This window comes from Branchiostoma belcheri, unplaced genomic scaffold (assembly GCF_001625305.1).
Source record: "Branchiostoma belcheri isolate BF01 breed outbred unplaced genomic scaffold, Haploidv18h27 scaffold48, whole genome shotgun sequence".
NCBI classification, from domain to species: domain Eukaryota; kingdom Metazoa; phylum Chordata; class Leptocardii; order Amphioxiformes; family Branchiostomatidae; genus Branchiostoma; species Branchiostoma belcheri.
In genome coordinates this window covers 228,007-243,624 of record NW_017804109.1, presented here as the reverse complement: position 1 = coordinate 243,624, position 15,618 = coordinate 228,007, and the positions used below count along the sequence as shown (strand labels likewise).

At 41.5% G+C, this 15,618-nt stretch overlaps 1 protein-coding gene across 1 annotated transcript; it reads left to right on the top strand.

Moving 5' to 3' along the window:
• The first annotated feature begins 2,246 nt into the window (after positions 1–2,246).
• Positions 2,247–15,124, top strand: LOC109479398. Its single transcript, XM_019781360.1, has 13 exons — positions 2,247–2,667; positions 3,122–3,288; positions 3,927–4,102; positions 4,893–4,948; positions 5,068–5,183; positions 5,601–5,669; positions 6,055–6,112; positions 7,160–7,419; positions 8,696–8,850; positions 9,208–10,762; positions 11,318–11,497; positions 11,905–12,047; positions 13,690–15,124. Exons 1-12 carry the CDS (start codon positions 2,270–2,272, stop codon positions 12,042–12,044), a joined length of 3,330 nt encoding a protein of 1,109 aa, XP_019636919.1. The 5' UTR covers positions 2,247–2,269; the 3' UTR covers positions 12,045–12,047; positions 13,690–15,124.
• Positions 15,125–15,618: the final 494 nt, after the last annotated feature.

Below are 15,618 nucleotides of genomic sequence, written 5' to 3'. Positions count from 1 at the left end.
CACACACACACACACACACATACACGAACGCCTCTGAAAACATAACCTTCTTGGCGAAGGTAAAAATAATAATATTAAAGAAAGTCTAACATCAGGTCTAAGGTATGCAATGCTAAATACATATTTATATAAAGTGGTGTCGCCATAGGCAATGGCCATCTTCGGACGAGACAAATGTGCGGAAACACACACACACACACACACACACACACACACACATACACACACACACACACACACACACACACGCGCGCGCGCGCGCATACACACATACATACACACACACACACACACACACACACACACATACACACCCGCACACGCATACATACATACATACATACACACACACACAGACACGCCAAAAACAATACCTCAATTTTTCATGGAGGTAAATAGTCATGCAGGCCCTCACATATGCATGCGTGACTATATCATCATTTTCTGGAAAAAAGCGCCATCTAGCGTATTGGCAAAGAAATGCTTCACATCGTCAGGTGAGCTTTGATGACGTCATTCAGTGATGACGTCTTGCTTTGCGTTGTTTACCAACGTTGCAAAATGTGAAAAATGATGTAACTACTGTATGTTGAAAATTGGTGACAAAATATCCGTATTAGTAGTATAGATCCCCTATGGATAAAAACCATCATCCCCTATGGATAACAACTTGTATCATTGGGAAGACGCATAAAACTTTAAAAGACTAAAAAATGCACCCTACATCTGCTTGGAGATGAAGAAAGCGGCGATTCCTCTGGGACTTGCTCCCGCGCATGCGCCCTAGCCAGATTCGAAACTTTCCCGGGAGTTAGGAGCGAAGAAGCTGTCATCGTTTGCAGAGAGCTGAGGGCGAAAATTTACAAACTTTCCGGCCAAGAACAGGTAAGGAGGAGCTTACTGTAGGTTATATACAACATTCAGAGCTTGCCAAGCAGTTTTGTGATGCGTTGTCGACTGATAACGAGGAAAAATCGGTCAGTTTTGGCCGACACTCCTCTACATGTGACGCGGTGGGGCGCAGTAAGTTCCCGCGGTGAACTAATGAAACTGTAGCCTCTACCAGGCTTCGGTAGGTGGGTGAAAAGAGTAGAAATCGGCCAAATAGAGAGCGGCAAACTGTTCTCTCCAGCAGACCAACTCCCCTGGCATGCTATCTCTCTATTTGGCCGATTTCTACTCTTTTCCAAATGCCTCCCGAGGCCAGGTAGTGGTACTGAGGCTAGTGAAACACTGCTGCACAGAAAACAACGCACATGTGCCTAAATTTGGGGAAAAACGAAGGTCTCTAAAACATTTGTAAAATGTCTGTATATAAAATGCAGTTTTCTAGCAAGGCTATCTGGTTTGTTGTAAATTTCAGGACCATACTTACGCCATGCAAGTTCATGTATAATTTCTACTGTCTAGCACAGCATGGCAACTTCCCAAGCGAGGTTTAGGCTTCGGCAAATTTTTGACGTGTTTTTAAAATGCTTTCTTTTTCGTAGAGGTCTCTTTTTTTCTTACCAATTATTTGATAATGTCTTGCTGCCATGAAAAAGGTCTGTTTGGAGGTTACCAGTAGGCCACAGTTTGCTGATGCCACTACGTGATTATCCATCTTAGTTTGACAGGTCGCGATTTGTTTGTTTGTTTTTACAACTTTTAAACCCAAGCTTGAAGGATCTCTGCCTTGGCATAACATTGCATTTTAAAATAATATTCAGATAGTAGTACTTGTACGAGCTGCTCAATAGCCAGTCACGCCACAAAATTATAGATCGAGTAATGATATGTAAATTTCTTGAAAGAGTTGAAAGAGAGGTGTTCAAGAAAACAATGGGTGTGAGACTGTTGTGATTTATTGGGGGGGAGGGGGTGTGATCTCAGTGTGAGTTTACTATGAACAAACGTCCTTGAAAAAAAGTTTACTATAGAAAAGCAAATGTAGCTCTGATGCAAATGAGCTTCAAAGAAATGATGAATTGCGCTGCCCAAAGCAAAGCTATCGAGAAAGCTTTGTTCTGAATCTAATGTAGGATTGTGTGTCGTAACAGCAAAGCATTCAGCACAGAACCAAGAGGTCCCATGTTCGAATCCTGCCCAGTTACCAACAAACATGTGCCCCTAACACAACTTTCTTGACTTGGCTCAGGTAAAAATGAGTATGCCAGAATGATCATTATCATGATCGTGAGCATCAAAGAAATACCAAACCAACCAACCAAACCATAATGTCAGCCCTTTTACCTTTTCCTCAGACCTTCCAGGTCCTCTGTGCTGCACCATGTTCCCCACATGCCACGGCAGAAATCTCCTCAACAAGGATGACATAGTCCCACTGAGGAGGCCCCGGAAAGCAGAGGCAGCTTCAACTTCAAGTTCAACCAAGAAAGCAGACAGTCTTGTACCGGAGAAGACAGAAAATGTGCCCACGTGTCAAGTCAGAAACTTTCTCAACGCAGAAGACACTGCTCCGCTGAGAAGGCCTCGAAAAGCAGAGACAGCTTCAACCAACAGAACAACCAGTCCTGTTCCAGGGAGGACAGAAGATGTGCCTTTATCTACCTTCAGACAGGCAGAGATTAACCCTGTCTGTGTACCGAGGAAAACAGTATCAGCTCCTGTGTCTCCTAAAGCTGAAGCAGTGTCACCCCCATCTCCTGTACCCTCACTGCCACTCAGGTAATGTTGTTTTTTTGCATGTTTACTTCAAACATTTTGTATTATTACTTCAAAGATCATGTAATAATCAGGGAAAGGACTGTTCAACTTGAAAACTTGGGAGTGGGAAACTTTTCTGAACATCTACCCTCTGTTTTTATTCATTTGGCTGTCCCCCTTTTTTTTTAGTTTTTCCGATAACCTTTTCAGTATACTGTACATTTATGTCTGTTACTATGTTCCTTATTATTGTCTGAGACTCTGAGTATTGCCGGCCTTGAGGTTATGCATTTATATACATATGAATTACAATAGTATGTACCAGTAAGCCAACTCATTGGATTTTCATTGTTTGGGACAACTCTTTTCTTTTTTATGTGGCAATGCTTTATTACTATAACACATAGTTACACATTGATTTAACTGCTGTTCACATCGATTGAGAGAGAGTTTTGCTGTGTTTATCTTTCCCCAGTGCCCCAGAAGACGTTCCAGGCCCAGACAGAGTCACCCTGCCGTTACTACGGGAACTCTTGTCCAGAGTTCAGTACTCGGCAGATGAGGAGGAGGCCCAGGAACACATCTATAACCTGTACAGACATCTCAGGGTGTACGGGAAGACACTGGATGGAAATGTGAAAGGCAAGATAATAGTGGATCGATATCAATTCAAATGCTTTTAATACATATTTTTCTGTATTTACTGCAAGTTAAAAACACCACCTAGCAATATAAATACAAACTGCAGACCACACAAAATCTGGAATTATACATGTACCTCTTGCTACAGGCAAGTAATAGTGCATCAAATCATCCAAATAAATTCAAATGCAAGTATGTATTTGATCTTGACATTCAAGTTTAAAGATACTGCTGATACCATGCAAAATTTGGAACAACAGCCTGCTAAAATTAAGTAAATGATACCTTTTTGATAGTTCAATTGATTTTAGTGGATCAAAATAAATTCAGATGTAAGTATGTTTGAGGTTGACATGTTATTTATTTATTTACATTTCTGTATTTCATCACAAGATGGCTGGGTGGCCCCATTCAGCTTGTGTTAGCTGTTTTCCAAGGGGGCCCAGCAAAATTACAAGACAAGACATTGTTACATACAGTAAGACAAGTGTGGACAACATACAGAAAACATAAAAGTCTGATGCGTCAAAACAGAGCCATAGTCCTATACTCAAAGTCCTAGTCGTTCAAAGGTCAAAAATGTTAGATTCTTCATCCAAAACTTGCCAGCTTATTTTGCCTGTTGTGTCTCCTGCCAGGAGAAGTGAACGCTGTGTTTGTGGTACTGAGGGACCTGTGTCGGGACTCAGGTCTGGCGTACCTCTCCCGTCTCCTGCTCTTACAGCTGATAGAACTGCGTGCAGCCGGCTGGGACCCGTCCCCGCACCTGCACAGCTACTACACAGGCAAACTGGAGAAGTTTCCAGAGATAAAGGTCTGTTTCTGTGAATCAATAGAAGTTTATTGCAAATTCATGCCCGGGGGGGTAATTGCAGATTACAAACAGAAAGAACAATGAAATGTAGAATAGAATAACTAAAATCTACATGATAAACGGTAGTTGTCTAGAGCTATAGCTATGTCTAAAACTATGTCTAAGGGGTCTGGCTTCTCTTTTTTAGACCATGGAAGACGTAATGTCCCACCTTTTCCAAAATTAGTGGGTTTTGGGAAGTTAGAAGAAGAATCAATGAAGCTCCCGCTCCAGGGGTGATCCCTGCCTGTAGGTTCATTGATTACTGTTGACTGTTGTAATGATTATAGGTGTTGAAGGTTCCTAATGTCCACAGCTGTGCTGTAGTGAAGTTGGCTTAGGAATAATGACAAGGTGGAGAGACAACTTGTAAATGCAGGTTATGTCGCCTGTTTTAAAATAAAATCAATGGGTGCTCAATGTTTAAGTCTGGTAATCAAGGCTCCTGAAATTTGTAGCAAGGTGCAGCCATACCAAGTAGTTATTTTTAACCAAAAACTAGCAGGTTTTAAAGCAAGGTTACCTAACTTTGAAAATTGACAAGGTTTTACTGAGATCACAACAATGTTATGCAGCACCAAATTCCACTGCTTAGGGAGAGCCCTGAATGATCAAAATTTTCCAAGCATTTTTTTCCTCAGTCATTTTGTGATGTCACAGAAGATCTGGACAGGGGCTGTATGGTCAAACATGTTGGTCAGCCTATTTTTCCCCATTTTTTAACGACATTCTGTGTTCCCTTTCCTTACAGTCTGATGACTTGTCTGCACCTTCCAACACATCAGCTGTGGAATCCCTGAAGTCTGGGTGAGTTCAACTCAAATAATCCAAAGATGATACAGGACATTTCTTTATGTTTTGATCAGATACTGCAAGTTAAGATAGACCAGTGCCAGACTTGCATGTTTGTTTGATGATTTTTCCAGCCTGATCCCAATGAAAGGCTTTTCTCCAAGAGAACCCGAGGAAAGTAAGAAGGAGGAGAAGAAGAAGAAACCATGCCAGGAGACCATCACTGTCTGTGTGAGTCTGGCTGCCAAAGGTACGTCATCACAAACAATACTTCTCTTACTTTGGAAATAGAAAGGTTTTGAAAACCTGCTTGGGCATGGTGTGAGGGAATGTATTCTTTGGCATGTGGACATAATTCCAGCAGGCATTGGGCATTAAACTACTGCATGTAAAAGAAACCCAACACACTTATCGACAAGAATAGGTGTGACCTGTATGCTTGTTGAAAATTGCGAGTCCCATGTACTTGAAAAAGAGTCCTGCTTCACTTCAACTGAGAGGATGATTGCCTTACCCTACATTTATGTCTACATGTAAATGACAGAAGAAACTAGACCACATTGTACTTGAAAATGCTCTGATCTGTGTTACCCTGGAGTAGTGCTTTGTGTCAGTTTGACACACCGAGTCTGGTACCACATGTCTTGTATTTTTCCCTTCTGGTCAGTATTTGAGCCAGCTGAGAAGATGAGAAGACTGGAGGAAAGATGCAGAGCTAAGCTGGAGTGTTATCCTGGTCAGTGGTCCTATTGTCTGCATACTACTGTTCTTTGTTTCACAACCAAGTTAGAGGTACTTGTCTTCCATCGTTTTGGTTGTCCTTCTACATTTCTAAGGGCGATGCTGCCAGAATATCAGCATGTACTGTGCCTGTCAGTGTGTGAAACACGTAATGTAGTTTGGCAGAACATCTTGTTTATCGTTGTATTCGTGTATTTCAGGTTGACAGAAGAATCGGTAGAAGTGTTGACCAAACATCCTATGAAAATTGTGAAACATCTGGGTTTTATGCAGATGCTGCATGCTATACATACGGTACCATCCTTGCAGTCCTCACTATCCTTACTTTTCGGTTGTTTTCAAGTGTTGTATTAACTGTTTGTTTGTCCTACCTATTTCAGATGCAGATGGTGAAGACTGCCTGGTGACAATCACAGCAGAAAGTCAGGCAGTTATAGAGTAAGTACTTAACGAGAAGGTAATACTAGTAATACTTCATATATTTATATGCCTGGCAGTTGCCAGACAGTCACCAATGGTATATACTGTATCCTGTAGGTGCTTCAACTCTGGATATATTTGGGGCTCCTCAACTACTATCGATTGAAATTTGAATTCTTCCTGATGTAGCAGTTTTCTCAGATGCTGTCTCTAAGATGTACATTAAGATCTTAAACAGACAATGTACAGACATCAGCAGGGGAAATTAGTGAAGAAAGTGGGGCATGTCTCAGGAGTGAAGTTTGCTTGTAGCTCTTAGCTAGAAGCTAGAAGCTAGAACATCGGCATGTACATTGTTTGTCTTAGATAGGTTTGTACTGTATCTTTCATTGTTAAAAGAATTGCTTCCAATAAAGCCTATCTAAGCCTGGATCTAATCCAAACTGAAACTCAAAAACGATTTATGAAACAAGTTTGAACTGTAATATTCAACACAAAAGATGTTGTGGACTCACCCACATTTTTTACTTTACAACTCTTTTACTCTACAAGTCTTTGTGAAGAAATGAGCATTTGGGTGAGTCCAATTTTTTGTGTTGGATATTACAGTTCAAACTTGTTTCATGATGACTTCTACCAACACAGAACTTTCAAGATAAGGCCACACCAATTTAATTTCTTGATTAACAGATTCGCCCGCTTCGTTTTTTTCTGATTTGCAAATAAAAATAAAAATTCAGAATCAACTGCAAAATGCTCATATTTTGCCCAGAACAGTTGAAAACAGTCCTTTTCTTCCTTGTTGTTACAGTTATTTCATCTTTCAATGCAGTGGTATCATTAAAATTCATTGTTTAAATTTTAACCAGCCTGGTGTGTTGATTTCATGGCTCCTATCATGCCATTTTGGCCCATAATAGGATGCCTAGGCCTGTTTCTATTTTTATTTTTTTATTCGCCCGCCCGCTTCATTATTTTTCTAGAAAAATCCGTTAACCAAGAAATAAAGTTGGTGTGGCCTAAGATCAAAAACGATTTGTTTTTCTTTACCCCTTAACTCGCCAGTCATGCAGTGAATGTAATAGAAGAAGCCATAGCAGAAGTGGAACGCCAGGAGAGACAGAGAAGATGCCGGTCACCCCCGGCACACGCGAGGCACAGGCCACGTGGGGGGAACGCTGGCCCAGCAGAGTTACGGCACAAGCCTCAAGGGGGAAACTCAGGCTCAACAGACCGCTGGGGGAACTTCCAGTTCTCCAGCTACCAGGACAAGATCGCTGCCAGGGCCAGACTTAACGGGGGAACTCAAGGAAACGGAACAAGTGGTGGGGGATTTTACAGATCTTTTTTTTTTGTAATATTTCCCAGTTAAACCAGCTATTCTTGAGAAAGCAATCTTGAGTTAGGGTGGAAAGATGTAGATTAGTAGAGTTTATTAAGGGCCAGACATAATGGGGGAACTCAGAGAAACCGAACAACTGGTGGGGAATTTTACCATTCAATTTCAGTTTAGTTTTGAGCCAGGAAGATACATCCCAGATCTACATGATTGTGAGCTGTTTTTGCGGTCACACTGTAAAGAAACTACAATGCAAGGACCATTCACATACATGTAAATACTAAAATGGTGGGGGTTAAGTAAAGAACTGCACAAACAAAACAAGCGAACTTTGTGCAGTGAATTTTGTGCATGGTCGCCTTAACCAATCCTGAATTACATTTCACAGTATGTATTACTATACGACAGTCCTAAAGACATAAGGCACCAAGAAATGTCCTTATTTATGACCCAATCAAAAGGGATAATATAGACTGTCATTAAGCAGGGAGCCTGTCCACTTCTTTCTGCACTGTTGTACATTTACTGAAGTAACAACTCTGTATTGAAAAGAATGAGAAACTTATCCAGACGATCACTTATTTCTACTGTACTAAGTTGATAACGGCTCTACAACAGCCAAGTGGTTTATCTTTGTTTGGCACTGGTCCCTCTATGGATACCCAAGCCATCCAGGGCACAGAGAGTCAATGCCATAGATTGCTGTCTGAAATAACCTATAAATTTTTGATAAGTCTTGTATAAACTAGTTCCAGAATGATAATGTTTGTCTGAAAACTGATTTCTAAAGCTTTTGACTTGTGTTTGACTTGGATATGTTGCATTTCAAAGACCATTCAACAGAAGAAACAACGACAACTCTCGAGTCAATACCATAGATTGCTGTCTGTAATAACCTATACATTTTTGATGAGATAAGTCTTGTATAATCTAGGTCCAGAATGATACTGTTTGTCTGAAAACTGATTTCTAAAGCTTTTAAATTATGTTTGACTTGGAAATGTTTTGCTTCATTTCCTGTTGCTGTCACCATTCAAAGACCAGTAAGAGAAGAAACAACGACAACTCTCGAGTCAATACCATAGATTACTGTCTGAAATAACCTATAAATTTTTGATGAGATAAGTCTTGTATAAACTAGTTCCAGAATAATAATGTTTGTCCAAAAACTGATTTTTACCTTACTACATGGGGTTTTCAATACAGATCGCATTGAAACAATGATTTTAAATCGTGTTTCACTTGGAAATGTTGCATTTCAGCTCCTGTTGCTGCCACCATTCAGAGACCAGTGAGAGAAGAAACTACAGCAACCCTGGTGTTCAGCCACAGACACCAGCAGAGCATCATCCCTGCCAGACCTGTACCTGAGCCTGTCCCTGTGTTCACTCCAGCCAGACCAGTGCAGGATGACTTGGTACGAATCCCTTAAACCTAAAGCCTTGAAGTAACACTTAGCAACAGTGTAGTAAATACCTTAACTGTAGCAAATATTACAATTGTTAACCAATTTTAAGGATTGATTTTGTTTTCCTCTGTTTTTCCTGTCTCAATACAATCCTAAAGTTTGTTTCTTGGATCTCATTCATCTATTTTGCAATTGTAGATTAATTGTTTTATATTTTGTACTTTGTATGTACTATGATGTTTTTAAATGACGCACTGCAGCAAATATTGTAATGAATTTATACCATTTAAGTCCTCTGGAATTCAAAATCTTTCATGATGAGCCACACTTGTTCTCAGTCATCACTGAGTCTTATTTTTTCCCCAGGACTGGAATGATGTTGATGACAACTCTGATCTGTTTGTGTGGCGAGCACACAAGACCCTGGCCAGCGAAGTCAACAGGCTCGCCGCCGTGAAGGAAGCAAACGTGGGCTTCGACAACCAGCGGGAGGTGCCTTCTGGGAAAATCAAAACAAAGAAGCCAAAGCAAAATGCAGTGTCACCCACAGGGAAACAGAGCTACAGTAGTAGTACTAGTAGTGAGGAGGGGCAGAACAACATATTACCTTCCAATACCTCTTATAACAACACCACAAACACTTGTAAACCTGGCAATGAGGTAAACTCTTTCTACGGCAACACAGTACCAGTGTCAAAGGCGTTGGCTCCTCAGAGTAGAGACACATCACAAGCTCTCACAGAGAAGACAAGCTACGAGGTTGTTCCCATAGACAGAACTCCTTCCCCTGAAGGTAGCACAAGTGGCTATGGCAACTCAGTGGACAGTTGTAAGGCAAACTCCTTCAGCGAACCAGAATTGGACACATCCCTAACGGCAAGTCCACAGTCGAACAGTGTGAAAGATGATGACACAGAGAAGCAGACTAAAGAAACCATGTGGGCTGGCTGGGTGGATGAACACATCAGGTCACCCACGGAGCTCATGGAGAGTGTAGATCTGGGAGAAACAGCTGCCTCTTTCTCTGAGGAAACTCCCTACAGTGTGGATGGTGATGTGCAGAATAACCACTCAGCTTCTCTGGAGAGTGATTCTTGCGACTCTTCTTCCCTCAGCGACCCAAGTGCTGCCAGCATGGCAGGACCAAACCAGGAGAGTAGCAGTGAACACGCAGAGTGTAGAGAGCAGAGTCAGAAGAGTAGCATTGAAAATGCAGCAAGCCTGGTAGAAGAGCATAGAGGGCAGAACAACAACAGTATCAGTGATCAGGTGGCAAGTTTGGTGGAAGAGTTTCAAGGGCTGAATCTCGAAAGTAGCAGTGAAGACACAGCAAGCCTGGTAGAAGAGTGTAGCGACCCAAACAAGGACAGTGGCAGTGAACACGCCTCAAGCCTTGTGGAAGCCGAAGAGTGGACCAACGATGACGACATCTACTACAGCGATGAGGATGACCTACTGGACGAGGTGTGTGAAAACTGCAACCCTCCCACATCTCTATCTGCCTCTCCCGAGTCCCCAGATGTGATCATTGAGGAAGAGTTCTACCTGCCCAGCCCTAAAACCAGCCTCACCGGTCTGGCACCCATCACAGAGGAAAGTGAAAAAGATACAGAGAATAATAACAACAACAACAACAACGACAGCAGCATCTGTAAGGACAATGTGAACAACAATAATAACAACAACAGCAAAACAGATGAGACAGAGATGGCAGGAGACATCTGTAACTGCAGCACAGTGCTGGAAGACGACACAGTTGTTAACAACCGACGTTCTCCCTCCAGTATTCAAGCCATCTGTGAGAAGGATGCTTCTGTAGTAGATGTCACTTCTTCCAGCAGAACAGATGATGTCAGAACTACAAAGGAAAGCGGTGCAGAGAAGCCAGTACGCCCAAGATCACTGCTGGGTGCATTTCCAGGTATTACCGTATAGATAGTTTTACACAAGGTCATATTTTTCAGAAATTTTTAAAAATAAATAATATGACAAATGAAAGACAGAAAGTCTTATGTTATATAGAAAAAATTACACCTGTTAGTAGTGTTACTAGTATATAGAACCAGAAGTGGAACTAGTCCTAACAAGAATTAAGAGATTGATTTCAGACACCCAGGTACAATCTTTTGTTTCCTTGCAACTTTACCCTCCCTGCCTCTGGCCAGGTTCTAAGGTCTTTTACCTCCTCTTATTCTTCACTCGTCCATAGATTATGACTACAGAAACGTTGGCAGATAAATACCTTTAATTGCAAACTCCTGGATGGAGTGTGTCAAGAGAGCATGGTCTTGCCAGCCTTAACCCGCAGGACAGGGCCGCCTGGAGGTGTGGAAATGAGGGCCAGTAAGGGCTAACTGCTGCCGACCCCTGTGGCAGGGACAACAGCAGCAGAATAATCAAGTCCTGGATAGTGTGAGTGTGTGTAAACAACATAGACTAGACGTTATATGTTCAACTTTACTGAACTGTTCCCCAGCGACCAGACCACAGTTCAAGCTGCCCAGGTTCCTGGTGAACACCGTGAGACAGCCCATCAACCCGCTGTACCATCAGGTGATCTTGGACAAGGGTCCAGCCGGGGCTCCCCAGGGTGACAGGAACACGGGACCGGAGCAGCGCAGGTTTCTGTTTACAAAGACTGCAAAACTCTACTACGGTATGTTAGCGCACCATGGCAGTGTGTCCATCTACTAGTATTTCTTATACGTTAGGTTTACCTTTTGTTTTTGCACTCTCTGACTGTTTCTTCTTCTTCGCCAAACAGAAAAGGTCAATGATCTGGACCAGTTACCATGCTGGGGTGTAGGGTTTCAATATGTAGCAAGTTGCAGGGCAGAGTTATGGAGAGACTGGTTGCCATATTTGAATGTGTTTGAGTCAGCTAGACCATCCCCATGCAAAGTTTAGATCTCCATTTTCATGTGTGCTATTGATTGCAAATGCAAGCTTTTAAGAGAGCCATTATCCTCCAACTTTACTGTGTCTGTATTTGTGTTGTACAACTGTTACATAACCTCCCTATATGATACCACTACTGACTGAACTCTTGCCTGTCCATCCCAGGCGACCACCCAGACCCTGGTGAGGTGCAGTGGGAGGGTGGAGTGAAGAGGTACAGTCGTGACGTCCTGCTGAGGTTCTCTCACAATCCTGCCTGCAACATCAGACCGGCCGGCCTGCCTGCCTTACCCTGCGTGCAGTGACAGGTTACTATCACATTCCTCTGTACTGGCCAACATGAGATTTGTTTCCATCATCTCAATTTTGCTTGACGTAATGCTAGTATATATTATGTCAAGTGAAATTTTTGACATCATGACCCTCTCAAATGCTATTTCCTGCATTGTGAGGAGTGAATTTTGCACATTGACGAAGTTTGGTTTGATGACATTTCTTTCCATGTCTTAACAATAACATGCCAATTTTTTTTATCCGCAAAGATGCTGGATTGGGCGAAGTAAAAGGTTATTATTACTTTTCCAACTCAGAACTCTGTGCAGCACCCATTTTGCCATCAATTGCTGGAACTTTCCACCGTGTGACATAAAATGTTTTACATTTGTAAACCAATCCGTCAACCTTGAATGAAAAAATTAACAGAAATCTTTGGTAAAAATATCAGGACAATCAAAGGACCACCACCTGCCACTCCTCACACCATGATTTGCCTCTCAAAATGAAGGAAATTGCGTTTTTGAACACTAAGTCATCCAAAACTAGATTGCGAGCGTCTTCCTCTACCAACCCCCATCCGATCATGAATCTAGGCTGATGGAAAAAAAAATTTAAGTTGGCTAGAGCCGAGTTCCAACCTACATGTAGGAGTTCTTGTTGGGTCTTTCATCTGGAGTCACTTATTATTTCAGTTCCATCAATAATGTCAAAGATTTTGCTCCGGGGCAGGGGCAGGGGTAGGTTGGATAATCCCAACTGTACAGCTTGTGCTCATTCTATCAGCACGACTCATAAAATTAGATGATTCATTGTTTCGGCCCTGCAAAAGTGTGTTACAAACCGCTATAACTTCAAGGGAAAATCAATCGAATAAATCGACTCTCCAGTTTGTCAAACTCTTGAGATTGCCCAGCATAATAAAACACATTTTTCAAAATAGGACGAGTGACATCTTTCTCCATGTACGTAGTTGTGCATGGGCACTGGAGAACCGCCTAACTGGTTGAAGTTTAGCCTTGGTGCCATCCTGGTTCAAGCTTTTGCATTCATTTCTGCAGTCATAGTAAGCCGAGGTAAACTTCAAGAAGTTAAGATCTGAACATACACTCAATCGCTATCCCTTTCTACATCTAATTTTTCCTGGTCATGCAAGATTTACATTGTTGTGATCACATTTAATGTACGTCATCATGAAATTTTAACGTTGCAGGATTTTCAAGCAGGCCATCGACAAAGGTCTCCAAGACAAATATTTTGGAAAACTGACATCTGAATTTTGCACAACACAATGCACAAGTATTCCAAGAATCCCCTCAGTTTTATATTGTATGACTTATGATGTGATCAAGCCTTTAGACATGCTTGAACTTTGTATGTTCAGATTTTCCTGGCAGACCTCCAGCCCTGCCAGTTTACACCATGCAAGGCCAGGAAGAGACGTGTGTATGAATAGAGAATGAGAAATTGATTGTGCGTGACTTTGACACTTGGCCTTTGGCAGGTGGCCTTGGCCTGTGTCTCTCTGCCAGAGCAACTTTCAGTCAAGCAGTAAAAAGCCATAGAAATTGGGATCAACAGGTCACACTTGGCTGAAGACGTTTGGTGTTCCCTCTAACCAAGTCAACCCTCCTGTGTCATCCCTAAGCCTTATAAATGCCTCTTCTATTGTTGCAGAGACAGTATCTCTAGAATGTGAATATATTGAGGGAACACGCTTGACTTGCGATGCCCTGAGGACCGCCGTGTTACATCTTGAGGATTATCCAGCCTGTCTTGTGGAAGATATCGTGACCGGAGATGCGGTTTCTGACCTGTTTCAATCTCGGGGAGAATTGAAATTGATGCCGGGTCATGCGAAGTTTTGGAACAATAAAATCCCCCAAGCGCTGAAGGGATTGTGTTCTGGTGACCCGCCCTACATGTGGTGTAGTAGGACAGTCACAGTAGGCAGTCATAGTGCTGTGGATGGCTTTAAAAACTGTACTCTGTCATTACTAGTACTGCAAGTGACAATGATAGATATATGTGGCCGCCAACGGCTCATACTGACCAAGGTAGAATCCTAATTCGCGTCAGCCCTGCTGCATCGGCTATGGCTAAATATGTTTTCTTCATGTTCATGTAAATGTGTGTTTGTAGTACAGTAGCTTTATATTTATGTTCCATATGTTTGGTCACTTTGGCAAGAATATGTAGACATACATGTACAGTAGGGTAGAGTAGGATAGAAACACTCAATCTTGATAATGATTTATTCCTCCACAGATTATAAGAGGTGTAGTCTTCAGGACTGCTGTACAAACTAAGGTAGTTCACATGGCGTACAGGAGTAGGTAATATATTATGCCTTATTGGTTAACCTTCTCCCTGCTACCTTACTCCATTACCAGTACAAATATGGTGCCAAATGGCTGCCTTAGCAGGATGAAGGTTAGAAAGTGATGTAAGATCCCAACTTACTTACAATGTAGATGCTGGCAGATGAGAGCTTGGCTTCCAGGATACGTGTTGTACATAGGGGAATATATCTATAGATTCTGATGTCTTCAGAGACTTAATTATTTTGTACAATGCTGTTTCCTTCATATGTTACAAGCGTATATTATATTTTTTTCTGTTGATATGTTGTGTTTTCTAACACCAACCATCTAACTATCTGAAAAGGATATATTCAGAAATGAATGATATTATGTACATGTGCTTACATTCATATGTGTAGTAAAATTACAACAAAAAGAGAATTAGCAGTAAATATGGAGTACACCACTGAAGCCTGCCTTATGGTTATATAGTGATGCCATCATGGAGCATACTATGGTGAACTGCAGTATATTATTGTTATTCAAACAAACTTATGAAGTACAATCATTTATAAAATGTAGTTTACAATGTGTTTTTCCTTTCAATTGTAACAAGAAGTCTATCCTCTTTAACTATAAGACAATGACGTAATTTAGAAGTATGATAATCTTTCATCAGGTCAGGTGGTCCTTGCTCACGATCAGATCTGTTCATACACATGGAAAGAGCAGGCTACGTGGGATGAAAGATAACATTTCTCTAGACTGATAACATTCATGCATACTGGCGGTATCAAGTCAAGTTCTATATACACATGAAGCCCTGAATTGACATTAAACATTACCTTACTGAAACCTTGTACTGAAACGATTGTAGAGTTCAAAAAGTGTCATGACATTTCAGCAGTTCTGGCTAATCTAGAATATTCTTGATACATAATTATGATGTTAATTATGATGAGTTATGTTTTCCAGATTAATATGCAATCACACATACATTAATCTGTAGATGCCATGTCTTCACTGGTGCTTCAAGCACGTTTATATACATTTTGCACAGATGTTTCCTTCCACACTGACCTGTTTGCATACCACGTTATTGGTCGTACAGTGTAACTTCGTACACCTCTTATATATATAAACAGGGTTGTTTATAAGATGGCTTTCGCAACTGTAAAAGCTGCCAGACAGTTTTACGTCCAGTTGCTAACTTTCATTTTGCTTTGCAATGCGATGGCGGTTCCCATTGTGTCCAGAACGGTGCCTACCAAGTTTTATTTTAGGTTAGGATCAGGCACGGTTA

What these genes read in the sequence shown, in the direction of transcription:
- LOC109479398 (XM_019781360.1), top strand. Translation starts at nt 2,270, where the DNA reads ATGTTCCCCACATGCCACGGCAGAAATCTCCTCAACAAGGATGACATA. An exon ending in ACTGGATGGAAATGTGAAAG is followed by an intron (nt 3,289 to 3,926) that starts GCAAGATAATAG and finishes GTCTCCTGCCAG; the next exon opens with GAGAAGTGAACGCTGTGTTT. An exon ending in GACCAGTGCAGGATGACTTG is followed by an intron (nt 8,851 to 9,207) that starts GTACGAATCCCT and finishes TTTTTTCCCCAG; the next exon opens with GACTGGAATGATGTTGATGA.